Source organism: Oryzias latipes, chromosome 14, assembly GCF_053564925.1.
Source record: "Oryzias latipes strain Hd-rR chromosome 14, Olatipes_Hd-rR_3.1".
Taxonomy (NCBI): Eukaryota; Metazoa; Chordata; class Actinopteri; order Beloniformes; family Adrianichthyidae; genus Oryzias; species Oryzias latipes.
Genome location: NC_136250.1, coordinates 13,041,533 through 13,068,054, shown reverse-complemented (window position 1 = coordinate 13,068,054; position 26,522 = coordinate 13,041,533). Strand labels below are relative to the sequence as shown.

The following is a 26,522-nucleotide window of genomic DNA, read 5'->3' as shown; positions in this document are numbered from 1 at the left end:
TCAGTCACAGACTTGGGGCAGCAGGTTTATTTTCTCACACTGGTTCTGATGTCCCTGCAGGATTCACTTATGCAATCTGCGTTGGTTTATGACAGATTTTATGGCCACACTTCTGCACATCTTGATCTGCATGCCCTGGCACGTGTCGTCTTTTATGATTGAAAGGTTCCTTCAGGCCCTTTTGTTTTGTCTTTTTAGTAAAAAGATCAAGATCCTGTTTTTCAGGTTGGAAGCTTCCTTTCTGTCCCGACATGTTCCCGAGTCTGTTCCAGCTTTTGATCAATAACCAGATCCATCAGTGAGTGAGTGAGCATCAACACTCTGTTTTTTGTTACTATGGTCAAATCATCTGATTTAAGTGAGGAAAAAACAACCTTTTATCTCTTCTTTGCATTGCAAGTTGGAGAACTCTTTTAATTAATCAGCAGCCATTGTTTCATCAACAGCCTCTCAACACATTTATCAAGCTGATTAGCTCCTTTTATAATGTATGGCTTTTGTTTCTATCAACACATTTTCATTGATTCTTGTCACGTCTAAAAGACTTTTCTAAAATTCAATATTATTTTCACAATTTCAAAGAAAAAAAGTCAAGAACATTATATCATTTTTATTTTCTAAACTTAAATCCCAGAGGTTTTTGCCCCAAATCTTTCCATGAATGTAAACAAACAGCCAACCTGATAAGGTAACTGACTTCATCATCTATCTGATGGGATCAGTTTAGAAAAGTCCTAATGTCACAACAAGAAATTTAAAGGAACATTAAGATTGAAGAGCTGCAAAGGAAACCGAACCGAAGTTTTCTTACAGTTTAAAGTTGTTGTTTTTTTTTTTTAGAAAAGTTTAGAAAATAAACCAACAGCAAAATGATTAAATCCTAAAAGATGCTGAATTTTTGGTTTACATAATATTTTTAAAAAGTTTTTTTCAATTGGTACTTTGATAATAAAACAATCCATTTTTTGTCTGTAAACAGATCATCAATGGATCAAACCATTTTGACATGATAACTTAAAGAAAGCAGTGTAAAAATAATCACTATTCTTTAGGAAGAAATACACTAAGCATGTTTTTGTGTTTTTAGAAATAGAAATACAACAAATTTGTAAAAATTCTAGATTTGTCAACATTGTTGTCTGGTCTTATTTGTCATTTCTGTCAATAAATGTTTGAATATTGCATTTTAGAGTTTTTAAAATAAATTGTGTCCCGGATTCAACTGTCTGATAAAGTCTCCTGATAAAGTTCCTCTGAAAACGCACCCTGACTATTCCCTTAGTCCCAGATGTCTCCATATTTTGGGAAGGAAAACCATCATTAAGAAGTATAGTAAGAACCACTAATATCAACCCTTTTTCAGTGTTTTTAGAGCAGTTTTATGGATGCAAAAAAGCATAACCCTTTTAGCCTTATTTACATTTAAAAAATGTTTAAATATGGGTTAACCCTTGTGCTATCCTAGGCACTTTAACATTGGGAGTGGGGTCATCTAGACCCACTAGACAGTGCTCTGAACCTTTGTTCTTCAATGATTTGTGATCTTCACTGGTGTCCATGGATTACATGAAATCTTTCTACCTTTATCCACCTTTGTCATGGTGGGGAGAACACGTCAATGTAAGGGTGGGGTCATCTAAGACGGCACAAGGGATAAAAATGTGCAAATGTAGTGTCCAAGCTGATTGTTCATCACATTAGTAGCATTGTCTTGCTTTAGCTTAAAATGTCAGTATACCTTTTTGCAAAGTAACAGGGTGGACACATGACAACAGGGGGACACGAGAGGCCTAAATTAATGTATTTCCAATATTTATTTTGAATTGAAAATGCATTTATTTGTTAACGCTCAGTTTAGATTAGATAGGTTCAATGGCATGCATAGATTTGTTAGTAAATGTTGACTGTAGGAATTGAGTTTACTTAATAAAATCACTTAAATTTTGCCCTAATTCCATTGATACTCCCTTACAAAATAAAAGTCAAGTGTTGAAATTAGATTTTACCCTTAATAAGTAAATATCTCCTTCCAGTATAACATTTTTTTACACATATTTTCTTCTAAAAAATTTGGACAATAAAGTTACGGACATTTACACTAGTATAAAATGCAACGATTAGAAAAACTGTGCCTTCCAAAGACTATGACTATACTCACAGGGTGGACATTTTGACAGGTCTTGAGCCAAAATAATAATAATAATTTCCTAAGCTAGACCAACATTTTTTTCATACATTATAAGGCCCCTCTTCAGATGAGACAACAATAACACGTAATATATACAAATATATGTATGTATATGTATATATATATATATATATATATATATATATATATATATATATATATATATATATTTATACATATATGTATCAGTGGCGATTTCTTCAAGACTGCAAGGTAAGCTCGGCTTCCCTCATAATGTCACAAAATTAATGGTCAAATATGTACTATTGTTTTAACATTTTATTGACTAAAAATGCGTTCAAACGTTCGTCTCAAAGATGAGTTCGTTCAGAATCAGTTACATATAGCAGGTCGACTGACTCGATTTCCTTCTCATACATTCCAGCAGCGTCACAGCGAGGCCCAGCATCCATTGACATCAATGGGGCTGCTTTGAACGGTTTTGTTTGGCGAAATTGCTTGATTTCCATCATACATTTCACACAATTACACACCCCATTCCTTGTTTCAGTTTTACGGAGTTTATTTTTTTTTTTAGATCGTTCATTCTTCACTTTGATTCAGAAAAACTGAGGTCAGAACTTCAAGTCCTGTATTCAGATCAGGACCTGCAGGGTAACAGGGGAAAGCTGTGTGATTACTTGGTGTTCCGTAAAGACATGGAGTTGGACAGTCCAATGCCTCAGCTTTACAAACTGTTCTCATTAGTGGCAACAATTGGAGCTACATCTGCAGGTGTAGAAAGGAGCTTCTCCTGTTTAACCCACGTGCTATCTTACATGACCCCACCCTTACTTTGACCTGTTCTCCCTACCATGACAAAGGTGGATAAAGGTAGAAAGATTTCATGGAATCCATGGACACCAGTGAGGTTCACAAATCATTGAAGAAAAAAGGTTCACAGTACTGTCTAGTGGGTCTAAATGACCCAACTCCCAATGTTAAAGTGCCTTGGATAGCACAAGGGTTAAAGCGACTCAGGCCATTGAGAAGACACTGGTCAAGTCACTTGAAAAGATTCCTAGTTGGTACGAGGGTCACAGACCATTTTCTTAAAAAGGAACGTAGGGCAGAATTTACTTTTAAATGAATAGACAACTTTATGATGTAGGCCAAAAATGAGCTTCCCATCTCTGACAGACCAGTAGCCGCCACTGATACACTGATATGTATGTGTGTACACGCAAATATATATATATTTAATTATATATGTGTGCATACTCATACATATATACAGTATATATGTATAGGTATATATGTATATGTATATATATATATATTGATCTGTATACACATGTATATATATAAATATATATATATATATATATGCGTGTATACAGATATATGTGTGTGTATATGCATGTATCTGTTATATAAATTGTGTATATGTAAATTATGAAATTATAATTGCTCTTCATTATAAATACAAGGGTAATTATTGCAAATCTTCATAAACAGTTGAGCTTTTTGCATGCGTTTAACAATCATGTGTTGTCATTAAAGTTACGCCACCTTGTGGCTGTCAGTGAGAAAGCAGGTGCAAGAATATAAACGGTGCATAAAAAATGCCTGCTGGGACACGGTTGAAAATAAGAACGTAGTTTTTAATCTGGATAAATAATAGCTACATAAAAAATAATAATAATCAAACACCATTTAAATAAATGTTTTTATTGCACACTTGAACTCCCAATATTTTTTTAAAGCACTTCTTTACAAAAAAATGAAAGTTCACCTGTCAGTAGTCTCCTCAGTGCAACTTATCTTAAAGCATAAAGCTTTTTGTAATAGATCTTTATTTCTGATAAATGTAAGGACCTTGAAGTGTAAGCAGGAGTGTATGTTGGTTGAAAAACAAGCTCTATTTACAGAAAAGAGTACAAATCCATGGGGAGGACATGCGTTATTTACTGTCCTTTCAGTCTTTTATCAGTGGAGAAGAGTCCCAGCGAGTAGACAAGCAACTCCTAGTGAGAAGAGCAGCACCTTTAGGGAGACTTCACGTCCAGGAGCAGCACCTGGAAGGCAGAAAACATTCCTCAAGAGATACACTTCTGTTTTTAAGTGTCATTGTTGTTAAAGAAAGGGTCCATTGGAAGAGGAAAGCACAGGATATGACTTTTTTTCCCAATAAAGTCACAAGGAATGTCTGACCCAAATATTAATCTGTTCCTTCACTCTGAACACACTGAGCAAAGACAGATAAGATTTTCAAAGCTATTCCACCTGAATTACTCAACAGGCAGATTCCTGCTGTCCTCCTTTGAACATGCACTGGACTGAATGCTAACCTTTGAGGATTCACTTCTGTGTGTTTTACAAAGTTTTGCTGATTTCTGCATTTTCTGATTTAATTTTAATCTATTGTCAAAGCGCTCCCAGTGTTGTTTTCATCATAATTATGACATTTTTAAACCACAAATCATAATACCCTAGTCGCTTTGGTCACTAAAAAAATCACCTCTGAGTTGTGGGTGGGGCTGTTGGTGCGGAACAGACCCACCCCCACTTCCCATTGCGCCATTGCGGAGCGGAGCAGAGTTATTTTGCTCAGAATTACTCAGAAATGTCAGTTTAAGCCTAATTTCTTTTGCATTTGTCCTCCATTACCAGAAAAATGCACCAAGAACATGTTAAAAACACCATTTTCATCAAAGTGATATATACAAATGATTACATTTTGTGCATCAATATTTAGAAGTTATTTATCGTACCTCTTGCAGATCGATCTGGAATGGAAATAGACAAAGTTAAGGTAAAATTCTATGATGTTGAACGATAGAAAAGGCAAACATTTTGTGCAAAATTTCCAGGAGAAAAACTGATCTTACTGTTTGAACTTTTATCTGAAAGGGAAAAAGATAAACAACAAAAAAACAGTTGTTAAGGGTGAGAAATGAGTCAATTGGCAAAAATCCAAACACTGTTACACACTTTCGATAGTGAACGTGGCCTCCATCCCAGCATGGATGTGGTCAGTTACATGGCAGTGAAGTAACCACGTGCCCGGGTTTCCAGCAACCATCTCCACCGTCTGGAAAGTCCCGGGGAACAGATCGAACACGTCTGCACGGTGCACACGATCCGTCTGAGGAGACACACACCACCAAGAAGAGGAAATGAGCAAATACACACTTCAGCTGAACCGACATACTTCCTCTGTTCTCTGCAAAGAGCTCAAAGCAACCTTATAGGTGAAAGTCTCTGCGTGGAAGTGAACGGTGTGCATGTCCACCTCGTTGCCCATCCCCAACAGATACCAGTCTACTTTCTGGCCCTGTGTCATCACCAGTCCATGGAGGTTCCCGTACAGTCTGCCATTAATGCCTGCAACAGGGAGAACATCAACAGGCAGACACAATCAGACTACTGTGAGAAAGTCAGTTAAATGTGGATTTTACTCTATTTAGGACTATAATCTAAGTTTAAGTATCCAAATTTAATTTGGATTTAATTGATGCAAACAAAACAAAAAGATCACAAACATAATGGGCTTCATATTGGTAATTGTATAATAACCATGAAATCCTAATGAACATTACAGTCATAGAATTCATTAGGTAATGTCTAAACTATACTAAATAGACCCTGCCCTAAGACACTCCTTCTCTCCATATATGTATAGATATATATCTATATAAATATATAGATATAGATATATATATGGATATATATATATATATGGATATATATATATATATATATATATATATGGATATATATATATCTATATCTATATATATATCTAGATATATATATCTATATATATATCTAGATATATATATATCTAGATATATATATACATATATATATGTAAGAGAGAGAGGGCAAAGATCCTGTGGGACTTCCAGATCCAGACTAATAGGATGGTAATGGTGAACCAACCAGACATTGTAGTGGTGGATAAAGAACAGAGGAGAGCCGTTGTGGTGGATGTGGCAGTGCCAAGCGATGGGAACATCAGGAAGAAGGAACATGAGAAACTGGAGAAATACCAGGGACTCGGAGAAGAACTGGAGAAAGTCTGGAAAGTGAAGGTGACAGTGGTGCCTGTGGTAATTGGAGCACTCGGGGCAGTAACCCCCAAGCTGGAGGAGTGGCTACAACAGATACCTGGAAAGACCTCAGACCTCTCAGTCCAGAAAAGCGCAGTGCTAGGAACAGCTAAGATACTGCGCAGGACCCTCAAGCTCCCAGGCCTCTGGTAGAGAGAAACCACCCACAGAGGGTGAGAGTCGTTTTTTTTAATATATATGTGTGTGTGTGTGTGTGTGTATGCAAATACAGATGTAATTTATGCAATTATAATAGCAATACATGACCCTTTAAAACAATGAAATTTGATGTTTGTTCAAGAGAGTTCACTTAATTTCATAAAAATTGTTTATAGATGCTTAAAAGATTGTGCTAGCTAGCCTTTTCCAAAAAAGAGTTTAAAAGTTAAAAAAAAAGATCATTTACCTATTACTATAAAAGAATCCATATAATAATCCATAATAATGAAGATTTTTGTAAATTTGACAACATTAAATTCTTCACGTGTGTTTCAAATTATTTCATGACTTTGGTTTCAGTTGTTTTTTTACCAAAAAAGAAAAAAATACGTATTTCTTTTTTTAAAGATCCACTCAAATAAAAATGGTGCTTTTGTTGTTTTTAACACGTTCTTCTGGCATTTCTGATGAATGTCTAATGAACTCCTGCAGTTCCATAGAAACTTTGTCTTAGAAAACGACGTTTTTTTTAAATCTTGGGCTTAAAACAGCATAATCACAATTAAAATACCACTGGGAACACTTTTGCAATAGATCAAAAGATGATCTAAGATGGACTTTCAGCAGTTGAATGTTTTAATATGTATTTTTTCTACAAGGATCAAGGTTTTTCATAATGATGGGGGCATCAGAGCAAATATCTGAAGGTCTTTGTGAACCTATGAGTTACATAGAGCTTATCAGCCACATTCACGTTTAATTACTTATTTTAAATCCCACACTTTGAAATACTATCTGAAAGTTTCCGAGCGGGCCTCCATGACTAAAACTGATGGAGCTGTCAGCCCTTTAGGATCTTTATTGCTCTATTGGAAATCATTGACAGAAGCTAACTGATGCAATCTCACCTGACTTTCTTTCTTCTAATTTAGATCCTTGTGAGTCCCTGAGTCTCACGACCAAATGAGTGAAAAAGATTTTCAAAGTTTTTGCAAAGTAAGACTTTCTTTCTTATTCATCTTATCAGTTTTTAAATAGTTGAACTATTTTGTTCAGTTTTGACATACAAAATCTGCCTGTACATATTTGCTATAGACTTTAGATTTAGTCTGTCTGGAATGTAAAAATGACTTACTTCTATATATTAGATGACAAGTGTTTGCGTATTAAAACTACTCTACTCTAAGTTGATTTGACATTTGCACTTTGGTTTTGCACAGGATGTCTATTTTGCAAACCACATCCGTTTCTTTTTATTTTATTTTATTTTTTTAACTTGTCTTGTCCAACAAGATGAGAACTGAGGGCCTCTTGTGTTGGACATATTTTACTTTAACAACAGAGGTTATTAATCTTCAGACAAACCAAAGGTATGACTGAATAAACCCCTTTTGTAATCGAGGCCAAACTTTATTAATTTCAATCATGTTTGAAAATCTTTGGTGTTGGACCGGACGGAAAAGGAAAGGAGGGAAGAAGAGAGAGGGATGTTAAAGAGAGGGGGGGGTAGGAGGGTGATAATAGGGGGGGGATAAGACCATGAAGCAGCATAAAGCAACAAGTTTACTGGTTGTTTATCATTACGGTACGGTTCAAATGTAGTACAAATCTCAAAGGGCGGGGCCTGTCCACACACACTCAAATGTTATCAACACACCTGCTAGCTGCAAAAATGTCAACATGTACACAAAACAGATAGTGTTCACACACGCATACTTATGGCTTCAACCACATCCATTTCTCCTGCTCAGAAAAATCCTTCAAAGCAGAAAGTAAAATGAAAGTAAAACTAAAAACGTCATCTTTGGTAATAAAAGTAAAAAGTGGGAAACAATATTGACCCTAAAATTGACACTAAATTGACCTAAAACACAACATAAATAAAGATCATTAAGGATTAATTTTGCTGTTATTTAAACTTTCCTACGTCCCAAGTCACATTCAACTGCATTTTTTTCCTTATTCTTACCGAATCTGACAAAAAATAAGACTATCACAATTCAAAAATTCTTTTAAGTTATTAAAAAAAGGTATTTTTTAAGCAACTTTATTACTTTACTCCATCAAATGCACTCTTGTTTGGATAACGCTAGAAACTTCAGGATCTGACCCACTCACAGCTCACTAGTTGGGCCGTGTCGACCGGAACCACAGAGGGTTGATTGTTCGCCGACCCTGGCTCCACACTCTGTCCGTGTGTCCGATTCCCTCACTACTCAGCGCACTATTTAGTATGTTCACTATTTTTTTCATGGTGATCGGATCTACAATTCCAAAATTCTTAAAATTGTATTCAAATTTAATGATTAAAATAATTATACCGCTACTTTTAGTAACCAAACTGAGGATTGTTTCTTCGATAAATCTGCAGCCTTGTTAAGAAGGGCGTTGTGGGTGTGTCCTGTTGGACTCACTGTGCATCAGGTTACTCTCCTCAAAGTCTTCATCTCCCTCATAAGTTTCAGGGTCAACACCCAGGTATGTTCTGATGTTGTCGTCAAAGTACCAGGACTTGTTTTCATCGTACACCATGAAGAGCAGTGCAAACTCCCGATCTACGTCTGTCCTCTGCCTGTCGGAGCCCTCGCCGTTATTCAGAGTCCGGGGTCTGCACACAACCAAAGGGCCCAAAAGCCCGCTGTACAGATCCTGAGCACAAACACGAGAAAAGCTGTCACAACCTACAAGAGATGCACTGGAGGTCATCTATGAACGGGTACCTTGATGAAGTCAACAGTGGAGTAGTAAGCATAGGTGATGCAGTTAGGATCTGAAGGCCCGGGACCAGAACTTTCTAAAATATCCCAGGTCAACACCAGAACATGATCTGAGGAAGAAAAAAGGTTGAATGTTAAAAGCCAGAAATGAAAGTTTGATAATGTCCAGGACATTTTCACTTGGAGGACAAGGTGTGCCACAGAGCTAATGTGACCTGTAGCCAGGAGTTAGTGAATTCAAAAAATATGGTTGAATAAAATATTAATGCAAATATTCAAAGTTTCGACTTTTCTGGACAAACAGTCATAACAGAATTAAACTCAAATACAGTTTCTTCTGTGTTCAGATTCAGCACAAAGTTTGCAAACACTTATTTTCAGAGCAAATGTCCCTTTAGAGATGTAATACCTATATGAGAAATGCACAAAGAAAAATATGCCTTTTCTATATAAACTGATAGTTGCTGCGCTTTTGAGTGGTATGTTCAAAGGTCAAAGTTAACTTAAAATAGACGTATTAACAATATAAAGTCATTTTAAACCCTTAGTGTTTCTTCAATTCATGATAACTGGGGAAAGTTATATGTTTTTTTGTTATCAGCTGTTTTTTCCCTAGAGCTCAAAGTTGTGTACTTTGTCCTGCCCAGTCACTCGTGTTTGGAACGTTCCTAAGATGGCCGTGCCACCCTGGTTTTCCTTTGTCCCAAATCAAAATGTATGGGTGATATCAAAAAGGACCCACCAAGTATACCGTATTTTACGCACCATAGGGCACACTAGTCCATAAGATGTCCCTCAATGAATGGTCTGATTTTGTCATATATTATGTCATATAAAAGACACACCAAATTATAAGGTGCATTAAGCGAGACAAAAGAGTCAGAGATAAATGCATTTTACTGCATTTAAATGCACTTACTCAACTGTGTTCACACTAATTCTAGAACTTGTTTGTAACGACCTTTTTTTACAACATTTACATAGAAAACGTATACGACTAAAACAAATGTTACCGTGACGACGCTAACTCCCAACCTTGTTGGTTCGATTTATCAAGCACACGTTAGCCGCATTAGCGTATGACACCCAACCTTTTTTGCAACTCATAAAAAAACATACTGATATCCCTAATACAAACATTACTGTAGCTACGCTAACTTCCAACCTCATTTGTAATACGTGATAAAAACAGATAGACATAGCTAAAATAAATGTTACAATGACTACGCTAACTCCCGACCTTAAAGGAAGGAGTAAAAAAAAACGACTGACTCAGTCAACCAAAAGAGTCAGAGGTAAGCTGTCAGTCAGACTTTATTAACTGCATTCTCAGTAGTTCTGGAACTTATTTGTCACATGCTACATGTTAGCCATATTAGCGTAGTCACAATACCTGTAAGTCCCAAACCTGTTTGCAACACGTAAGAAGCCAGGCTCATACACCTTAAACTACAATAAACTACAGCCTTGTTAGTAACACATAACAAAACATAGTACAACACCGTTTCACTTTAGCCTCATTAGCACCTAATGAGCGATTTCTGAGGATCATGTCTAAATCCACTGAGTTCTGAAAATGAAAATGTTGATGGTTTATTAAAAAAAATACATTTAAAAACAATTTTTTGGGCAAAAAGTGTTCAGACCGAATGCATTGTGATCTATATTCACCAATCTAGTGAGCATCGATGTACACTGGTTTTTCGCAGAGACTTCTGGGAAATTTCTAGAGCCCTCAATTTGGGAATTGTCGATTCGGACAGCACTACAAAATGGTAAACGCACTATATAGTGCTCTATGTAGTGAGTAGTGAAGGTATTCGGACATAGCCTAACGTTTTTCTCTGAACCAGAATGACTCTTTATATAAGGCGCTACAGATTATAAGGTGCAGTTAGTTTCTGGAAAAAAAAAGGCTTTTAGTCTGTCTTATGAAAATGCTGTAAATCTATTTTATGAATGCTATATTAACTAATTCAAATGAACCCTGAATCATCAGGCTCTGAATTCTGTATGGTTGATTATTGTGGTGCCCATTTGTGTGGCCATGGCCCCCCTCAGCCCCCCAGTTGGACACGCCTCTGTAAAAAGGCCATCCTTCTTACCAGGCGAGACAGAAATGTGGGATCCACTTGCCCTGACCCCGTGTGCGCTGAGGGAGTACGGTCGACTGGCTTTATTCTTGAAGGTGATGAGAATCTGCTCTCCTACTTCTCCTCTGATTATGGGGCCTCGGGTGGAAAGGAGAACGCGTTCGTAATTACAGTCTGTCCGAAATCATAACAACATCCAGGGCGCAAAGTCTTACCCATAATGCCCAAATGTTGCTGATTAGGTTGCTGTTTCTTTTGAACTCTGAAGGTGTCATCAGTGTATTCTCTGTAGACCACTTTCTTATAGCGGGAGCCAATCCGGTCCACTCCTCTCTCCACAAATATACTGCCTGGACTAGGAGACATGTACCAATTTGCTTTGGTTAACAAACAGTAATAAGTTATCCTGCTAACTACAGGCTGCAAAATCCCAAAACAAACCAAAGCCATTGTCCCACAGCCACCTCACTGACACACCTGTCTTCTGCTGAGGCGTTGTGCTTCTCCAGCTCCCAGACTCTCTCGGGGGAGTAGTCCCACTCCATTTCCTCCGCGCTGATAAAATACTTCACCACCCTGGTGGGCTCCGCATTGGCGTGCCTCACTTTTTTATCTGGGCACGCATCGACTTTGTAGCGGTGCCTCATGCCTGCTGAGTAGTGATCAGTTGTTCTGCAGCTCACCTCAAACACGCCTTCCAGAAAAAGGAAAATAGAAAAACAAACATTTTTGTTCATTTAAGCAGGAAAATGAGGAACAAATGAGAAACAAATGCACATCTACCCTCGGATTTTGCGTTATCAGTTATGTGGGAGGGTTTCACTTCCATTTTCTACTTGTGTTACTAACACAATTACGTATTAACATTACGTACTTAGGTCAAAATAGAGAATAAAATCCCCGACTGTCAGTCATTGAAAGGAAACAGCACAAGGTACAATGCATCTTGGGTAAATTTACAAGTAGAAAGGCTTCACTGAAGATAGCAGTTTTTAACACATGACAGCTTCATTTTCAGGCATAAAAGGTTTTTAGGCATAAACCTAAACTGATTGAGCTTAAAAAGCTAACCTGAAACATTTGTCTCTGAGCTGGAATTTAACACAACGAATGCAAGACCTAAAGGAAGCCTTATTCAACATTTCAAATGTTTTATTTATCCTAATATTGATTGGTATGTGAAAATTGATTTTTAGGAGAAGGTGTTTGGATCATTTAAAAGGCAAAAACGTAGTTTAGAAACCTTCACTCCAATAAAAATTGTATTTATAACAAGTTCTTATGGCATTTGTCTGAGGATGGAGAACAAATATATATAAATATAAAAAAGAAAATGAAGCTCAAAGTTTCATTTCTCCCTGCTCCACTCCATTCCGATGCATCCACTTACAGACGAAACATCAAAGTACGTCTTGGTTTTCCTCGTTCGATCTGGCTCCAAACTTTACGGCGGCAAAGCTCGCCATTTTTGTTGCACCAGTAATATTAGATGGGGTGGTAAGCTAGAAGGAGAGCGCGTAAACAGAGAGCTCTCAGCCACAGGGAGGGGAAGGGGGCGGGGTTTCTCCATGCCAGCAGTCCCGCCCAAAACTCAGAGATGAATTTTTAACGGAACCACTGCAGAAACTATGTCCTGGAAAACGACACAGACTTTTCAATTTGGGCTAAAATGTCATAATTATAATTAATAGACCACTGGGTACAATTTTAAAATAAATGAAAAGATAATGGGAGATGGACTTTAAGCAGTTGAATGTTTTAATATGTTTTTTTCTACAAGGATCAAGGTTTTTCATAATGATTGGGGCATCAGAGCAAATATCTGAAGGTCTTTGACGAAGATTTTTGGAGTGGTTCTTTAAAAGAAAGCGGGTAAAGGTAAAGCAGTGCCTGATAAAATGTTGAAACTAGTAAAGAGGAGGAAAAAGGTTTTATAATAATTGAAACTTGAATGAATTACAAACACATTGAAATCATACATTTAAAGTAAAAACATGTAACAAACTCAATTTGATGACAGCAGAACAGCTTTTGTTTGCCAGTTTCAGAGCTACTTCATCATTTCCAGCTTGAAAAAATCTTTATGCACATTTTAAAGGCCTTTTACTGTCACAAAGACACTCTGTACCGAACAGATTTAAAGCTTTAGCCGTGTGTGGATTTGACCTTTGGATGACCTCTGCAGAAAATCAGCACAAGTCAAGGTCAAACAGTTTAAGTGCTCAAACTAAACCTACATAACTGCAGTCTGGTTATTGTGTTATACTGCAATACTTTAAGTGTGGGGAGTTTTCCATACTTTTTCTTCAGGTATAAATAATAATTTCCGCAACAAGCACTAATTAAGAGTAACCGTTAATCCACCCAGTTTTCCATATTTCCCTATTTTTCAAAACTTAACTTTAATTAACTTAAATCATGTAAGTATTTTCCGGACTATAAGTCGCCATTTTTTTCATAGTTTGGCAAGGGGTGTGACTTATACTCCGCAGCGACTTATATTTGAAATAAATTGAAATAAATACATTGTTAACCCTCCTGTTATGTTCATTTGTGAGGAACAGAGTTGATGTTCATGGCTAAATTTGATGTATGAGGTATGTTAAGTGTTAGGGGTTTGTTAAGTGACTCAGAGAATCAGCAAATCTTTTTTTACAATAAGATCTTGAAGGCTAAAAACATAATATTCTATTTTCCAATGATTTCATAGATTCAGAAATGCAATAAAAATGACAGCTGTTTCTACAAATACAGGATGAAAACAGAGTATCAGTTGAACAATGATGCTTCATGAATAGAATAAATAAATAGGGTTGACAAAGAATTACTGTGAAATTATGAGATAAACAGTCTGCTATGATTGTGTCATATGAGGTTGTGAAAGTTATAAGTTCTTGATCCCAGATTTTGTCAAATAAATTTCCCGTCGAAATGCGACTTATAGTCCAGTGCGACTTATCTGTGTTTTTTTCTACTTTATAATGCATTTTTGGGCTGGTGCGACTTATACTCCGGAGCGACTTATAGTCCGGAAAATACGGTGGCTAAGGTTAAATCCTCTGTATCTACAACACCTTACCTCTACGTTTGCTTAAAAAAGAAAAATTTAAGTCAGAATTTTGAATAAAAAACGGGTCACATGATAATGCCTCGTTTAACAAACAACAGTATTAAATATTAACGCATTTGGACTAACCAGGAGTTTTTGGGAGCATGCTGAGAGCTGCCGCCGTATGGGGGAAAAGGCTCACAGTGTCACGGGTTGTGCTCTGTCTCTGAAAGGTATTTCCCTCAAAGTAGACACCGTGGATGTCCGTCTCCGTCCCCAGCCCGAAGGTGTACCATACAACCCTGTCCCCAGCACACATCACCAGTCCGGGAAGGTTCCCATACATGTATCCGTTCACAGCTAAATGGATTTAAAAAAAATGGTTTTGTTAGGAAAATATGGAGAGGATCTGAAAAAAGGGAATTCTGATAGGAATATTTAGACCCAAAGTAACTTTCGACATTGACCGTGCATTTTGTTGCTCTCTTCAAAGACTCCTTCATCCTCGAAGTCCGTATTTTTGCCAAACTGATGAATATTGTTGTCCAAGTACCAGCTCAGGTTTTCATCCATCACAGAGAGAAGAAGGAAGAACTCCTTATCCACACCCCTCTGTAAATCAAAACACACTTGTAAGCCAGGCAACACCAGCAGCATGTTTGAAAACACAAATGGATCATTTCCATGATCACCTGGACTCCGTTTGGCCCCAGCGCTCCTTTCTTGCACACCAGTAGAGGTCCGACCAGTCCTGTGTTGGTGTCTCTGGAGGGATCAGTGGCAGAATAGTACAGGTAGGGTATGCAGGGGGGGTCAGATGGAGACGGGCCATCCAGAACCTTCCAGTTGTAGGTAAAGGTTTCACCGGGGCCAACGTGGGAACCCGGTTTGTCAACACCTCCAGGTTTGCATTAAAAGAAAATCATGAAAAGTTACTAAAAGACTTTTTCCTTTTTTTTTCAAAAAAATATTGATTATTATATAAGTAATTAAAATATTACAGTTTGAATATATTTTATTTCCCGTTTAACTTCTAATTAACTATTGAGTTGCCCAGCATTCACCAAAGTTGGAAGTCCCTCCCTTCTCATTTACTGAATGAACTGTATGGCGCGTTCACTGTCTAAATGAACAATTACTATATTCAGTGTCCAGGAAATTTCCCAGAAGTCTCTGCAAAAAACAAGTGTGTATCAATGCTAACTAGATTGGCGAATATAGACCACAATGCAATACAAAATGATTTTCATTGCAAAATTTTTGAATTTATGTTTTGTAAAGCATCAAAGTTTTCATCATCAGAACACAGTGGATTCATTCATAAACTATTCATATTTATCAGGTTATTACTTCGCAAAACGGGTGACATCATGTTTGCCAAAAAAACAAAAACAAAAGAAAAAGGCCATTAGACAGTCCCACAGTATATAGTCTTTTAGGAGAAGTAAGGGAATTCAGATGGAGTCTTTTAGAAGTAGAAATTAAAGTGGAAATATACTTTTTTTGAAAAGGAGGGGGAGAAAATGAATAAACTAAATACAAAAGATATTATATATCACCAAAAAAAAATCTTTAAACACAAAAAAATACAAATTAAAACTATATATATGTTTCATTCATTTATTTATCAAAAAAGACGTCAGTGCACGTTGGATTAATTCTGGTTGCGTTTACAGATTATGTTGTGATTGTAAGAGGTACATAACGCTCTGTCAAAATGTTTGCTTGGATGTCTCAATAAAATTTAACATTAATTGGATCTCTGACTGTCTTGTCTCACTGAAATAATCTAAAAGTACGGTTTGCCTTATATATGACCTATATTCAAAAACAGACCATTTTCTGACGGTATGTCTTATAATCCGGTGCACCCTTTAGTGGGGAACATGCAGTGAGGTCCTCACCATCTTCATAGCTGCTTCCCTGGAACTGTTTGTCATAGTGAAGGCCATGAGGCTGAATGCTGTAGTTTCTATCACCTTTATTCATGAACGTCACCCTGATAATGTCTCCCTGCTCTGCCCTCAGAACTGGACCTGCAAAGAAGTACAGAAAAGATACAGTTAGAAGGCGAAAAAGACACCAAATCCAATGTTTGTTACAATAGGACATAATCAACTTTTGGAAAATGTATACATGTCTGAGGAAAGTCAAGATTTACCCAAAATTCCCAGGTGTCCTGTTTCTGGTGTCCTTGGTTTTGGTTGGGTGAAGGTGCTGTCTGTGTACTCTCTGTATGTCACTTTCCTATACGTGCCTCCTAGCCTTCCTTTACTTGTCCCGAAGAAGACCTCGGAGGCGCTATGAAAAGCATTGTGGGAGAACAAAGGCGAGTGTTTACAAAGACAGAGTGGCTTTTTCCTGGGGAGTAAATGGGGAAACAAAACCAGACGGAATGACTTTGTCATAAACAGTCACAAACAAGCCCACTGCAAGTTTTCCACAAGGTTTTATTCCAAACACGGAACTGTCCACAGGAATGAGCAACAAGCAGATGACCAGACTTCTTACATATACAGAAAACTAAATGAAAACACCAGATTTGGCAATAAAAGAGCAAAACTCCCAACTTTAGCAACAGAACAATGACTTAACAAGGTGACTCATGAAAAAACACACACATCCACCCACCTGTCTGCTTCAGTGAGAGATGCGTTTTTGGTCAAATCCTTTCCAGAGGGAGCATAGTTCCACAGGACAGGCTCTGCAGTCAGGTAGAAATCCCTCACCACGCCACTCGTTGCCGTGGAGACAGCCCCACTGTCACATGACCGCACCGTGTAAAAGGCCTGCATTCCAGCTGGAAAAGACGTACAACAAGGGCTTCAGTTCGGCAACCAGAAAATGGAGAGGCAACATTAAAGACCCACTCAGACCATCTTCTCAGCTATTCATGAAGCATTCCCAGTGGTCTTTCAGTTATGATTATGCTGTTTTTAGCCAAAATTTAAAAAAAAAACAGAGTTGTTTTCTAGGTGGGATGGTTTTGTGTGGAGCAACTGGAGCAACTTCACCCCTTTCTGTTGCTGAGAGCTCTCTGTTTACACGCTCTCCTGCTAGCTTACCCCCATGGCGTAACATTACCGGTGCAACAAAAATCCATCGAGGCAAACTGAGCCAAATGCCAGCTCGGACCAGGAAAACAAAGACGCACATGGATCTATTACTCTAGCTCTATTACTCTAGATAATCTTCCAGACATATTAAACTTATATTCATATTTATATTTTTTCGTTATATTACCAGAATTGACAAAGCCTTTTGGATAAAAGGTGAAATGTCTTCAACTTTAAAAACCAAGTCCAGATGACAGCCCTTGAACCTACTATTATGATCTTATATTTATACACATTATAGGGATGATCAATACAATGTCAGTATATTTCATGTGGTGAGTGCTGCATATTGTGTATCTCACACAGGCAGACAACACAAAGCAGCTGACCCTCCCCCGGGAGGCATTTTCCCCTGTCAGCAACTCGTGTAGCACAGCTTAAAAAGGGGTCAGAGGTCAGGTGTCCTACCCTGCAAGTGGTCGTTAACCTGGCAGGTCAGGAGCCACTTCCCTGCTGCTTTCGGGACCATCTGAGCCGTGGCAAAGGTTGCGGGAAAAAGACTGAGGGTGTCGGTGCGGTGGCCGCGGTCCAGCAGGGTGTTCCCGTGGAAGAAGGCGGAGTGAATGTCCACCTCATTGCCCATGCCGAACAAGTGCCAGGCCACGGCTCGGTGCTGGCACAACTCGATCCCGGGCAGATTCCCAAACACAAAGCCATTAATGGCTGTCAGACACACAGAGACACAAAAACAGACTTCTTTATGACTACCAGACAGCTGTGGTTTCTTTGGAGAAATGATCAAAATCAGTCTGAGAAAGTAACTAGATGTCATGCTTCTGGAATGCGAGGTAGCGTCTCCTACCGTGCATCAGATTGGACTCCTCAAAGTCTGGGTCGTCTTCGTTGACGTCCTTTGGATCAAGACATTTCTGAATGTTGTCCATTAGATACCAGCTCAGGTTTTCATCCACCACACTGAACATCAGGAACACATCCTGGTCCACATCGTTTCGAGCAGACCTGTTCATTAGCTCCCTGCTCTCCTTTAGGGTTCCTACAGTCCCAAATGGACACAAGACAAAAGAAAGTCTTCTTTTCAATGCACCCTTTCTATCGATTTCATTAAGCGGTGGGACTGTACCTTTCTTGCAGGTAAGAAGTGCTCCGATAAGCCCTGAGGCAATGTCCTTGGGGGCGTCTATGTGGGAGTGGTAGACCCAAGTCAGGCAGTTGGCGTCGTCATCAGTAGGGGCGAACTCCTGTCTGACCTCCCAGCGATATGTGTAGCTACCCCCCGGCGGAACAGAGTCGTCCTGCTTTAAAATACTTGACGTCCTGTCTGGGTAGAGCGCCCCTGCAGGACACATTCAGTATTTCCTGTTAGAAAAGCTGAGCCTGGACGCGTCCAGCTGTTCTTGGATCGTGTAACGAGTGTTTTATCCATTGACTGTAGAAGAGAACTGGACTGAGTGAGAGTGACGTCACCCAAAGAAAATGACTTACTTCCGGCTCCAACCAAGTGAAGTTAATTCAGTCGCAAGTAAGCAAGCGATTGGTGCAAATCAATCAGTCAATGTTTCTATGGCTACCACTCTGACCAATCAGAAGTGAGCATGTCCACCCCTACTACTAGAAAGCGGGCTACATGAAATCTTTTAAAGGTTTCAAACATTTGACGAGGAAGCCAGCAGGCCCATTCTTTTGAAACTTGCACTACAGAAAAAAAAATGTATCAAAATACGAATAGCAAGAACAAGTTAATTAAAAAAAATGTAACACAGCAAGAAAAACAGCTGTTTATGTATCAATAGAAGTATATGGGAGCCAGTAGGGACTTCCTGTTTGAAATGCTAGGGGTAGGAGTCCCTCAGTCCAGTTCTCACACACAGTCAATGTTTTAACACTGATGGTTTGTTAAGTTTTCAGCTGCTGTAATGGTTGCAAACACACCTGACTGATCATGTGACTAAACCATGAATTTCTTTCAAAGCTTTAAAACTCTTTTAAAATGACTTTCTGCCGTTTTTCAAGCTTTTACTATATTTTCTTTTTATTGGATAGATTAATATGAATAACCTAGATTGATATTGAGAACCATATTGCTTTATTTTTTCTAAAGGTTTAGGTTAAAACTCTTGCTTGAGGAGCTCGTTTTTTTCCATTATCATTAGCTGCTCTGTCATGATTAGGATGACGGGGGCTGCTGGGGGCTATTGTGGCTATCTTTGAGTGAAGGCAGACTGCAGCCTGGCCACACAATAACATACTTACCCCTATAGGGTCACATTGGTGTCACCAATCAGTCTATCACACTATAGTTTTGGACTGTGGAGTATCCCTGAGCAGCTGGAGAAAACCCACACGTCAACTGAAGGAACCCAAATGGCGTTCAACTCATTTATATTTTTATGGTTGGACTTAAAAAAAATTTGAAAATTCAAGATCTTTGGGCACTTCCAGTTCCAGGTATTTTAATTACATAAATGTTCTGAATATCAAGTTTTCGGCTGCAAAAAATCTTTTTAGATTCAAACGGGCGTCTTCTTCTCCTTCCTTCCAGGTGAACGTGTGGAATAAAGAATTTGATGATTTAATCAGTTTTGTGTATCTGTTGACGTTTTTAACCCTTGTGCTATCTTAGGCACTTTAACATTGGCAGTTGGGTCATCTAGACCCACTAGACAGTGCGCTGAACCTTTTTTCTTCAATGATTTGTGATCTTCACTGGTGTCCATGGAAATCCTCTTCACCTTTATCCACCTTTGTTATGATAGGGATAACACGTCAATGTAAGGATCGGGTCATCTGGACCCCATAGGATAGCACAAGGGTTAAAGCCACTTCTGCTCAGGTTATTGTAATCTCTGCTGGCATTTCGAGGACATGTCCTGAAACACAATCCAGCACCGCTCAGAACATATAGCAGAGGACTGACCAATCCCGGTTCTGGTGTTCTACCACCCTACCTGCCTAACAATTCTCTCTGCACTTTTATCTGCTGGTTACCTGGATCAGGTGTGTTCAGCCAATCAGAATGAGGAAAAACCTGAGTCAGCAGAAAGCAGAGCAGAGAGAAGTGAGGAACAGGAAGGGGGGCCGATCTCGAGGACCGTCCTGGTTTAGCATGTTTCCGATATGATCCTCCTCCAAATTATTGATGCCCTCTACAGCTAAATCACTCAGAAAAATGAAGAAGATAGCTGCTGACCTTTAATAAGGTTTGTGGCTTTTATTTACATAAATTCTGGAAATTTCTCATGAAAACATGTTTATTTCAGAAGAAAATGCAATTTATGCTTCAGTCATTTGCATATATCGTAAATACCAAATTGCCTCTTAGTCTTCACTGAAAATATATATTAATACGTTTTGCTCGATTGTTTTCTTTTAAATAAAAAAGGTGTTTAATTGAATGCCTTTGATTTACCCCCCTAACCCAATAGCTAATATCCATTGATTATCAACTTGGGAATCAAACTTTGACTTGATGATGATGTTTTGTCTTCACATAACTGGGAAGAATTTATATATATTTTCAAAAAATACATGATAAATGATCATTTTTTTAGATTATACTCTGACATCCATCTATTTTATGAACTTGCTATAACCCTTTCTGGGTCACAGGGTGGCCATAACCGGCCCCAGCTACTGTTGGGCGAAGTCGGGCTCTTCCTGTGCCAGTCCACAGCCCGGCTAAAATACAGGCTTGTAAGGAAGGGCGTCTGGTGCCAAACCACCCGTGGATTTCCTAAGATCCACATCCACTTTTTCTGATGTATCAAAATGTGTCAAATATTATAAATGATTGGAATTTTCTGTGTATGTTTATTCTACATTCTCTTGTTTTGTGCAGCGTTACCCTCTGAGTCCTTCTTGTAGAAAACACCATGAGGGTGCATGGAGTAGCTCCTGCTTGCAAAGTTCTTCAGGTGGACGACGATGACATCATCCACCTCAGCTCGCAGTATGGGCCCCAGGAAGCCCAGCCAATCAGGACGAGGAGCCAGCCGGGTGTAGGAGGCGTCCGTGTACTCCCGAAACATGGCCTTCTTGTAAATGCTGCCAATCCTCTGCGGCCCTCTCTCCAGGAACACCTGAGCGTGTCTGAGGCAGAAAGAGTTCACGGAGAGATGAAAATGAGAACCATGTGTTGCTCTGATCTGTCATCTTTTCAGTCCGTTTTTGACTGAACAAGTACAGCAAATATTTAAAGAGGAAAAAAACAGATTTTAACAAAAGGAGAAGTGTATCCTAACTGTTAAGGTTAGGCCACTTTCAATGAAAAGTCCACGTAAACGCACGTGAACACGCTGTTCAGGGTCAGAATACTCGTCTTCACATGTCGCTACTCAAGTCCATTCTCAGGTTCTACATACAAACCTGGCCTTCACTGATAGCGCAGTGGAAGTTCAACCAGTTGAACTTTTGATTGCTAAAAGGCGAAACAGCGGAACTTTGACCAATCAGGGACTCCGATTTGGCAGTGACTTGTGGGTAGCGTCCTTTTTTAAAACCTGTGAGGGCAGAACCCGCTGCCCCACGGCTGAGTTCATTTGTTATATCTCTTTGTTGTTGAGTATTTGTTTTACACAGTACATAAGAAAATGAATGGAATGACATTCATTTTCATGCAGTTCATTTTGTTGAAAGTATTTCTCTTCTTTTGAGTTCTCTCTGAGGGCTGGTGCTGGGGCAGAGGCAGGAACACGTCCTTTTGGAGATAATGGAGGAGGAAGATGACCTTTATTCTTTATTTTGTATTTTGGAAATATTAAACTTGTTTTGAAGTATAACTTCAGTTTTGTTTTGTCAAGCTTAAGTAATTTACGTCTTTAGTTTATATTGATGTCTTGTATTGGTCAGCTAGTATAAAAGCTCCCATATGTCTCCTATTGGTGGGTCAACTTTGACCTCCAGTGATTTCATAAATTAAATTGAAAAAATGTTGTTGTTCTCCTTATTTCGTTAGGGGTCGCCACATTGGCAGAGATTTTTACAGCGGATGTCCTTCCTGACACAAGCCTGTGTTTTATCCTGGCTGGGGACCGGCACAGGGAAACCCAGACTTGGGGCCCCTTGTGGCTACAATACTGTAGTTTGACATTAGCCAAGGACCCACAATGGATGAAGATCATCGCACCCCCATGGGAATCCTGGGAATCTAACCCTGATGTACCAGTCCTACGCTTAACCAACTGATAAAAAATGAAATTAAAAAAACTGTTTCCTGGGAGCATTTTCGGATCTTAATTTCGTGATGGTTACAATATTTTAAACCAAAATTCCCCTCCTTAAAGCAAAAATTTACCTTCTTTGCAACTCAGTTATTATTTTTTTTAAATATAAAACCAGTAAACAGAGACATAAAGCATAAATAAACAGCTACAGGCGGAATGTAAACACACCAGCAGAGATTTAATCAGCATGTTACCTCCTTTAAAGCCCCTTTTTGAGTGAAGTATCCCCCACTAAGCAATACTTCATAATAAAACCAAAAACATTTATACATCAAATATAAAAATAAAAGAAGTGATCTTAAATCAAGATCCGTCCAAAAATAAAAATCATAACTTCATTGTTGGACTTCTTAGAGCAACAGTAAAATATTGTTTGTTTCACACAAGAACTTTGGCTCAATATAACAATACATTTAAATGACAAATTCGAAATTACTGAATAACCTAATGCAATATTTTATGTTTTGGGAAATAAAAGAGTGTGAAAGACTTCGTTTGTGCCTCGTGAAAACTGAAAGTGTCAGATTAGCTGAGGTCACTCAGGCAAGTCCAGAATTGTGTAACAGTGAAGGAGTTCAAGTTACATGAAATAATAGAGGTCTTGCTTTAATTTAAATACAAATCTTTAAGTTGTCACTTTACTATTAATAATGTTCTAATTGTTATTTGACAATAAATGTTGAGTTAAAATGTCCTAAACGTTTCTAGAGAGGACGATTTTTTTTTTTAAATAAACTTTTACGCAAAGAGTGAGAACAGAACTTCACTTGTGAGGCTTTCGAGGTTTGCGAAAGATGCTGAAGACCTGCAGGAGTCTGCAGAGTTTATTAGAAGCCCCCCTAAAGGTCTGCAGAGTTTATTAGAAGCCGGAGCGGTGTGTCGGTGCGCAGTGAGGAACTCACGCGTCCTTTTCCACGGCCTCCCCGGTGAGCAGGTTCTTCCCGCTGGGCGCGTAATCCCACGCGTCCTCGATGATCCCCACATGGTAAACCCGCTCCACGCCGCGCGCCCCCTCCGGAACCAGCAGCACCAAGGCGCTCAGGAAGAGCGCACACGTAGGTGCCATGTTCGGCTGAGCGCTGGAAGGAAGGACAAGCCTCCTCCTCCTCCTCTTCCTCCGGGGGTGCTACAGCTGCGGAGCGCTTACGAAACTGCCACACAGACTGAGGAGAGAAACGGGCTGCTCAGCCTGAGGACACCGACAGACCGCCTCCAGGCAGCGATGCCAGATCTGGGCATGGATCACAGCGGGGGAGGATTTACATCCACATTCAGCGCTAAAAGTGGATATATTCCAGTTTGTTTAGAGTTTATAGTGTTGAAAATACTGTTTATTTGAAAAAATGCGCCACTTTTGTTGGCCAGAAGTCAACAAGGTGAGGTTCGCACTCAGGAAAAATCCCCCAAACTTCCCCAGAACCAAAGGCTTCCGTTGTTTCTGCTTATTTATTTATTTTTTAGAATCTGGTTCTGTCAGCATTATTTCCACCACCTGAAACAAACAACAACCTTTCATGCATTTACCTCCCAAATAAACCTGAAACTGTGTCTGGTACTGTATGAGTACTAGGTAGTACTATATGATACTATGAAGTACTCATACAGTAGGTAGTGTGAAGGAATGGTGATCTGCTGATCTGAGGAACAAAGTCTGCCAGTAATGTCAGTTTTACTTATAACGTCAAGCTATACAGTAAAATAGGCTTATATTCAGTGGTAGTACTGTATAAAGTACCAAATAGTACTGTGCAGGAATGCTGATCTACTGATTTGAGGAAGAGATTTGATTCAAAGCCAAATCCTGCTAAAGGATGTCACTCCTACTTGTCTTATGAAATTCCAGTAATGGATTACTCAAAAACTATACAGTGAAGTAACTTGATACTATGTGTGGTTATACTCTAGTACTAAGTAGTACTATGAAGGAATGGTGAACTGCTATTTTGAGGAACATGTTTGATTTAAAGCCAAACTCTGCTAGTTACGTCAAATTTACTATTTGTTTGAAACTTCAGAAGGCTGCCTTATTATATCATAAAATAACGTTATATTCAGTGGTAAAACTGTAGTACTACTACTGTGAAGAGATGGTGATCTACTAATTTGAGAAGCTGTTCTTTTTTAAGTCAAAGTGAGTTATGTCCTTCTTACTTATCTTATGACACTTCAATAACTCAAAAAATGTACAGTAAAGAAACATGATACTTTGTGTGGGAGTACTGTGTGAAGTACTAGGAATTCCTTTGAATGAATTGTGATCTAAAGCCAAGTTAGAGTCAATTTTACTCATTGTATGAAACTTTAGTTGTACAAAACTATACAGAAAAAATACTTTACTTTAAGTGATTGTACAGCATGGAGTACTAAGTAGTATCGCGAAGGATTGTGATCTACTTATTTGTTTTATCCAGAACCAAAGTCTGCTAGTGATGTCAAAGTTACTTGTCTTATGACAGTTCAGTACTACCCCAAAACTATACAGTAAAGTAACTTGTGTGAGGTATTACTGTATGAAGTTCTGAGTAGTACCTTGAAGGAATGGTTATCTACTTACTAGAGGGTTAGGTTTTATTTAAAGCCAAATCCTGATAAATGATGTCACTGTTACGCATCTTATGGCATTTGAGTAATCTATAACTCAAAAACTATACTGTAAAATAACGGACGAGTTTGTACAAGAGTACTTCATAAAGTACTAAGTAGTACTATTAAGAAATGGCGATCTACTAATTTTAGCAGCATGTTTTATTAAGTATTTGTAAGTGATTTTCGTCAGTACATTTCCAAAAAGGACCCACTAACTGATATTTTGTGTTGTTTAGATTGTTCCTGGTAGAAGCATTGGAGGATTTTCAACGAGCTTCATTCATTAGCGGCTCTGATGTCATTTCCTTTCTCTCAGCTCTCCCTAGCTATTTGAACAGTGTATCTGTTCTTATCTGCAAACTGTGGCTCACTTATCACAGAGAAATATCCCATGAAGTATTGCTGCAACAAAGGAATAATCTAGCAAAAGTACATGTTTGTGCCAAGTGTTAAAAAAAACAACTAACTAACCCACATTTGCAGAACTCTCAGTTCATCGTCATGAAAGCAGAATACTGCAATTGTTTTTAGGAATTTGGGATGAAATCCAAAGTTTTCAGCTTCACTCACTTCCTGAACAAAGACTCTGAATCCCTTAGAAATCATCCAGATGCCAAGAACAATCCAGGAAGTAGGTTTGTAATGAAATAACAGGAACTAACATACTCACATCATTGGTCTTCTGAGCATTTGGGAAGCCAACATCAATATGCTGTTCTCTGAATCAATGTTGTAACCCTTGTGCTATCCTAGGCACTTTAACATTGGGAGTTGGGTCATCTAGACCCACTAGACAGTGCTCTGAACCTTTTTTCTTCAATGATTTGTGAACCTCACTGGTGTCTATGGATTACATGAAATCTGTCCACCGTTATCCACCTTTGTCATGGTAGGGAGAACACATCAATGTAAGGGTGGGGTCATCTAAGATAGCACAAGGGTTAATATAAAACAGATTTTATGAGTTTTAAAAAATGTTTTACTTCAAACAGAACCAGTTCAAACACAGAGAGGCAGTGCCACCTGCTGGCCAAGTCCCAAAACTACAACCTGGTAATCATGGGAAAGGAAGATGGCTTTTTCAAATAAGCAGGTTCGGACTAGTTCAGGCTTTTCATACATTTTTTATTGTTGAGTAAACATGTTAAGTACGCAGCACAAGTAAACTCATTTTAATGCATCAGGTTCCACACTAAGCCATTGTGCGAGTTCTGCCTTTAAAGACCCACTCTGATAAAAAAAAATGTTTCAGAAACATAAGTAAATTAAAAGGATAAATAAATGTCCAATACATCACAGAGCTGAGATTCTCACTATTAAATAAAACTAACGAAAAGAACATGAAAGTTTGGAATATTCCAAACATAAACTCCCCCCAA

At 38.5% G+C, this 26,522-nt stretch overlaps 1 protein-coding gene across 3 annotated transcripts; it reads right to left on the bottom strand.

The window, feature by feature from the left end:
* Positions 1-3,843: 3,843 nt before the first annotated feature.
* LOC101155535 (ferroxidase HEPHL1) lies at positions 3,844-26,006 on the bottom strand. 3 transcript variants are annotated; one of them, XM_078931228.1, is made up of 22 exons: positions 25,814-26,006; positions 23,460-23,720; positions 21,180-21,424; positions 18,459-18,671; positions 18,180-18,371; positions 17,786-18,040; positions 16,893-17,061; positions 16,423-16,562; positions 16,166-16,297; positions 14,954-15,159; positions 14,729-14,873; positions 14,409-14,621; positions 11,690-11,906; positions 11,428-11,567; positions 11,225-11,350; positions 9,123-9,229; positions 8,817-9,051; positions 5,376-5,515; positions 5,123-5,276; positions 5,020-5,034; positions 4,903-4,917; positions 3,844-4,206 (listed from the first exon to the last, which is right to left on the bottom strand). In XM_078931228.1, the coding sequence occupies exons 2-22, from the start codon at positions 23,621-23,623 to the stop codon at positions 4,118-4,120; spliced, it is 3,312 nt and encodes a 1,103-aa protein (XP_078787354.1). In that variant the 5' UTR covers positions 23,624-23,720; positions 25,814-26,006; the 3' UTR covers positions 3,844-4,117. The 3 variants fall into 3 exon arrangements, with proteins under 3 accessions (XP_078787354.1, XP_078787355.1, XP_023818216.1); XM_078931229.1 differs by lacking the exon at positions 18,459-18,671 and having other exon boundaries at positions 25,814-25,933; XM_023962448.2 differs by lacking the exon at positions 25,814-26,006 and having other exon boundaries at positions 23,460-23,733.
* Between the last annotated feature and the right edge of the window lie 516 nt (positions 26,007-26,522).

Excerpts from the sequence above, each read along its gene's own strand:
- LOC101155535 (XM_078931228.1), bottom strand. The coding sequence starts at position 23,623 with ATGGCACCTACGTGTGCGCTCTTCCTGAGCGCCTTGGTGCTGCTGGTT. Across the intron at positions 14,622-14,728 it reads AGAGAGCAACAAAATGCACG|CTGTGAACGGATACATGTAT; the intron begins GTCAATGTCGAA and ends AAATCCATTTAG. Across the intron at positions 5,516-8,816 it reads GGAGAGTAACCTGATGCACA|GCATTAATGGCAGACTGTAC; the intron begins GTGAGTCCAACA and ends TCCCTGTTGCAG.